General features: G+C 33.0%; 1 protein-coding gene across 8 annotated transcripts in view; it reads right to left on the bottom strand.

Annotated features, from left to right (window-relative positions):
* Positions 1 to 327: 327 nt before the first annotated feature.
* The window catches only part of RBM39 (RNA binding motif protein 39), a 33,760-nt gene continuing 28,087 nt past the window's right edge, over positions 328 to 6,000 (bottom strand). For 4 of the 8 annotated variants that reach the window (XM_081291118.1, XM_081291115.1, XM_081291117.1 and 1 more), the window contains exons 15-18: positions 3,820 to 3,901; positions 1,893 to 1,998; positions 1,416 to 1,494; positions 328 to 1,319 (exon numbers count right to left, since the gene is read on the bottom strand). In XM_081291118.1, coding sequence (XP_081147244.1) covers positions 1,219 to 1,319; positions 1,416 to 1,494; positions 1,893 to 1,998; positions 3,820 to 3,901 — 368 coding nt within the window. In that variant the 3' untranslated portion in view covers positions 328 to 1,218. The remainder of the gene's footprint in view (positions 1,320 to 1,415; positions 1,495 to 1,892; positions 1,999 to 3,819; positions 3,902 to 6,000) is intronic. The other 4 variants (XM_081291120.1, XM_081291113.1, XM_081291116.1 and 1 more) reach the window with 1 other exon arrangement.

The following is a 6,000-nucleotide window of genomic DNA, read 5'->3' as shown; positions in this document are numbered from 1 at the left end:
CTGCCCCAAAACACTGGAACCTGTTATTGACTTGAATTTTTTGTTAAATAGAACAGTGAAGATTTGTCCGCCAGACCATAGAAAACATAAAAACCAGCCAGGTTGAGAAGGTCTCAGTAAACTTGCTTGATTTTCTCTATGTTGATACATGGACTTAAAAAGTACAATGCTAGGCTAGAATAATGGTGCTGTGAAGGAACTGACAGGGACTGTATACGGATACAAATTTTCCCAGACTACACATTAAGAATCATATTTCACCACTAGAAGTCAAACAAGCTTTTACCCTATTCTTCAGATTCTATGACTTTACAATACTTGAAAAATAAAGATTTCTTATGGCCTTTTTAAGAGAATTTTATTTGAGTGGTTCTTACAAAGATTGTTGCAATATGAAAGTCATTTGTTTGATAGAAATATCAAGCTGTCTTGTCAAACACACTGAAGTAACCCAAAAATATATTTCAGAGCTCACAGAGCTTAAAAAGAGCAAAGATTATATGCAACCAGACAAAACCTATTTCTGCATTTCCTATTTCTTGCTGAGACTTCTTTGCCTTACCAGACTCTTGACTAAACATATTCAGGAAATGCAGTGATCATTTTGTTTGGAATCTTAAAGACACACCAAAACACATAATATTTACAAAGAAACTTTTACAGATACATTAATTCAAAAGATACCATCAAGAAATATAATTTTGAAATCTCCCTTTCTTGCCAAATGATCAAAATGCAAGATGAGATGCTAGCCAAACAGCCCTTTACCTGGCTCGAATCCCCATACACTAAATGTGTATTCCAGAAACCTCTGCTAAACCATTGAGTAAAATATCAACATTAGTGAAATGTGAAATGTAACCTGTGTAAAAAGTTAGGCTTCTGAAACATTAAAAACATCATTACATACCTCTCTGCCTTTGTACAGAAAGCACACTTGTTCCCCTAGAGCTATTCCTATAGATCCTCAATGTAATTTTCTACATGAACATTTTAAAAGGCAGAATGAGAACAGCTTTGTATACAGTGGGATTTGCTAGTTAGGGAGAATGAGCACACTGCATTCCTGTTAACATTTTTATTTTTTCAAGGTAACAGGAATTGTATACAAATGACAGTAGACCCTTGCCTCTTTATTTTTATCTAAATAAAAGATAACTCAAGATGAATTCTCAAGAAAAAAAAAAAAGCTATGTACATAAGGGACTATATCTTCCTTCATCGTCTACTTGGAACCAGTAGTTGTGTTGCTGTCATAGAATCAGGGAAGAGGTTGTGGTAAGTTGGAAGAGGTACATAGGCTGCTGTTATCATTTTACCTGTTGAAAAAAAAAAACAAAAACAAGATATTTGTTTAAGCATATTCACTTAAGTTTTACAAACTAACAATCACTCAGAATGAAGATGAAACTCACCAGCAAACCACCTGCCATGCAACGCATTGACAGCAGCAATAGCTGCAGCAATTGAGGGGCACTTCACATACACATTGCCCTAAAATGCAAACAATAACACAAAGGTAAAGACATTCCTATAAATAATGTGGACCCACAGATTCATTCAAGGTACCTACAGAAAAACCCAATGTTTTATTTGATAACCATAAAATGTATTAAATACTTATTACAAAGGCTAATATGCATATCTCAAATTTGCCTGAATTTTGCCCTATAATCTTTTGACTCTGATCCGAAAGCTAGAAATGACTCAAGATATGAGGATTTCATGGCAGTCTCTTATTATCACCAGTAACTGACTCTGGTCAGTTATAACAAGACTCTGGTCAACGTTTTGATTATATTGGAGGCTATATTTGGTCACGTTAAAGCTCTTTTCATAAATAACCATTCTAATAGAAGAGAGTGGCCATAAAATACTTCAGAAAGAAATACCTGAGCAGAATTCTTGTCAACGTAAATATGAATGACTCCACCATGTTTATTACATTCTTCAATCACATCATCCTTGATCTCTGTATCCCATCCAACTTCTTCTTCTCTGAAACAAAGTATTAAGTTATATTAGAACTCTATAGAAACAAATGAATACAGAAATATCAGAAGAATTTATAAAATTTTAAGTTTTTAAAAAGTACTCATGAGATTAATAAAATTAAGTATATACCATTATTCTGGATAATTAAATTTACCAATTAAAAACTCAATTGTTTCAAACCGTAGGGATAATAAAATTTTAAAATGTAAAACACTGTTTATAACCTAGTCTTTTTTTTCTTTGTTTTTTTGAGAGAGAGAGAGAGAATTTTTAATATTTATTTTTTAGTTCTTGGCGGACACAACATTTTTGTTGGTATGTGGTGCTGAGGATCAAACTGGGGCCGCACACATGCCAGGTGAGCGCAGGCCAGGCTACTGCTTGAGCCACATCCCCAGCCCCAGTCTATTTTTTTTCTGTAATGAATATTTAAATGATCTGCTGACTATTTTTTTCTCGTTTAGTCCATGGTGGGGATCAAATACTGCTAACTCTAAAATTTAAACTTTTATCAATAATTATAACTGTTTCATAAATGAAACTAAAAGAAATTTGGTATTTGGAGAACATAAGAATCCAGACACACTGGCACATGCCTGTCATCCAGTGATTTAGGAGGTTGAGAAAGAAAGGATTGCAAGTTGAAAGCCAGACTCAGCAATTCAGTGAGGCCCTCAGTGACTTAGCAACACCCTTTGTCAAAATAAAACAAAAAGGGATGGAATGACAATTGAACAGAGGGGCTAAGGTTATGGCTTAGCCAAGGAACACTCCACTATCAGGTCCAAGGCTCTGCATTCTATCCTCAGTACCACATAAGAATAAATAAATAGGGCTGGGGATGTGGCTCAAGCAGTAGCACGCTCGCCTGGCATGCGTGCGGCCCAGGTTCGATCCTCAGCACCACATACAAACAAAGATGTTGTGTCCACCGAGAACTAAAAAATAAATATTAAAAAATTCTCTCTCTCCCTCTCCCACGCTCTTTAAAAAAATAAATAAATTAAAGGTATTGTGTCCATCTACAACTGAAAAATAAATATTCAAGAAAAGCTGACTTGGTATATTGTAAATATTGATATATTGTAAATATGATTTATAAAAGCACCAAAAATCTGTACTAATAAATGGTATTCTAATACTTAGCTAGTCAAAGGTGAAAAGGCACACTCCTATAACATCAGCAATTAAGGAGGCTGAGGCAAGAGGATCCCAAGCTCTGGCCCAACCTCAGCAATTTAGCAAGAACTTGCTGTCAAAATTAAGAGGGCTCTGTGTATAGCTTGATGGTACAGTGGTTGACTGGAATGCACGAGGCCATGGGTTTCAAACCCCAGCATCTCCAAGAAAGAAATTTGCTAATTCATGCCCTGCATCCATCAATAGACACTTTAAATTAAATAAATAAATTAATAAATCAATAGACACTGAAAACTTAAATTTCAAAGTTAAAAGCTAGCGAGAGGGTAAACTGATGATAGAAGTAAATCCCGACTATAAATGCAAAGTATAAAATCATTTAGAAGAACATAGTTTTAATTTATCCTAATCTTACAAATGTAACCATTATAAGGACCACACAAAAAATACCTAAAATTTATGTTAAAATATTTAAAAATTTTTATACTTTTTCAATTTAGAATCATATGAAAATGTCCTATATGCTACCTTATAAACTGAATATTACAGTTTTCAAAGAACATTTTTTTTTTTGGGGGGGGGGTTGTGCTGGGGATTGAACCCAGGGAGGCAATCACCCTACCAACTGAGCTTTATCCTAGCCCTCAAAGAACACTCTTTGAAACTTGATCAAAGCATACTTACGTTTGAGGGTTAAACATATTAGAGAGTTGGAAACACTGTGTTGCAAGTGGCTGAACAGAGGCAGCTGCAGCTAAAGCTGAAGCTAAAACACACACACACACACACAAAAAAAAAAAAAAAAAAAAAAAGGAGAAAAAAAAAAAAAAAAACCAAAGAGACAAATTACTTTCATGGAAAATGCATGAGAATATCCCTGATAAATAAAACAAAATGCATATCCCAATGTTTAAGGATGTCACTCACTCTGTAGTTACTGCACCAATCTACAACTACAGTCACAAATTATCATCAGATTAATTGTAATGCTTAATAAAATGTATTTTTTTAACATTGCTTAGAGAATAATAACAATGTTTAATACACATGCAACGTTTTCACCCAAATATTTTCTTCAATCTGTGGTTGGCTGAATCCTGCCTTAGGGAACAAACACAGAAGGCCACTATCCTTTACTTCAGGTGCCAAAAGAATAGGCGACTTACAAATAGACATTCTGCTACTTGTATTATTTTATTTTACTTGAAATTTATGGGGGATTAGACCCAGGGCACTTTTACCACTAACCTACAACTCAGTCTTTATTTATTTTTAATAAATATTCTGAGAAGGTGTCTGGCAATGTTGCTTACAACTTCACGACATTGCTGAGACTATTCTCAAATTTCTGGTCTTCCTGCTTTTGCCTCCCAAGTACCTGGGTTTACAGGCATGAAACCATGCCCAACTTGGGAGTATTATGTTTATAGGGAAAATTAAACTTTTTGTGTGATCTAAATCTAAAAAAAAAATGGAATCTCAATATAAATAAATCAAGAAAGATGATAAATAAAATACTGGTTCTGCAGAATTGCTGCATTTTATACCAACATAAAAAATAAAATCCTTTGAAATGCCAATGAAATCTACAACCTTCTAACATATACTTTCTTTGAAATACAAAACCTTAATAAAATTAGACTTCAAAAATAAAATAAGGCACTTAATATCCAATGAAAATAAATCCTATTAAATCAAAACAAGTATACTTTTATAATATAAAAAAACACAAAAATGAGCAGCACATCTGCAATATCCACTTTTAAAATTTTAAAATGAACACTAATATTCAAATTAAAATACATATTTGAAATCTGAAGTTACAACACATTCCAAAATATGTGCTTGTGTGATTTACAAAATTATCAGTAGCAGTTACATAACTCACCGTAATCATATTATCTGACCAAATTTCATTCCAATGCATAAAAACAAACAAAGCTAAGGACAGAACAATTCATTAAGAAATTATGGTAATTAAAATGAACAATCACCTGAGGAAGTATTAGAAATATACCACTAAATAAAGGTAGTGCTAGGCATAAAATATATCATAAATGATTGTTTCTGGTAGAATTTTCCTTACATGAACAACTGTTATCCTTTTGTAAAGCAATATTGTGTTTATTTTTTTGTTTTGTTTTTACAGAACTGGACATCAAACCCACGGTTTGGCAATTGTTAGGCAAGCACAGACATTGCCACTGAGCTATACATGCAGCACATTAAGCTGCATTTTAAATAAAAAATCTTTGTCCCGTTACATCAACAAATAGTGCTTTCTTCCATAAACTTTGTGTTAAATAAAAACAAAAATCCTACAATAACTGTGTCAAATTCTACTGGGGGAAAGATAAAAATTAATTAAAGAATATAATCAGGCACAGTAGTGCAAGAATGTAATCTGAGTTACTTGGCTGTCTCATCTAAGAGGATCACTTAGGCTCAGTAGTTCCAGTTCAACCTCAATAACAAACCTCCAAAAAATCTGTAAGCTTTAAGAAAAACTGAAGAACAATCTGAGTATCTTAAAATATTTTCAAGTATATTTGGAACAACCAGAAGGTCTTCAATAATTGAAGGAGACCAGCGTTTTCTGCTTTCACAAATACAATGTGAAAACAAAAATATTAAGAGCATATACTATAGAAACATTGTGGTTCAAACTATATCACATGAAGAATCCAATGAATGAATAGGACAATACTCTATTCTACCTTTTAAAGTATGTAGTTTAATTCTAAACTATCAAGGAACACAATAGATATTATTCATATAAAATCCTATTATCCTTTCCTTGAATAGGATTTTACAAAACAATAGGATATTCTTATGAAAAGATACTAAATTTAAACTGCAAAATGT

The sequence above is a fragment of the Spermophilus citellus genome, assembly GCF_964194105.1.
Source record: "Spermophilus citellus genome assembly, chromosome: 4".
In the NCBI taxonomy this organism is placed as follows: domain Eukaryota; kingdom Metazoa; phylum Chordata; class Mammalia; order Rodentia; family Sciuridae; genus Spermophilus; species Spermophilus citellus.
Note: the sequence above shows the minus strand (reverse complement) of the source record. Positions and strands in the feature narration are given on the sequence as shown.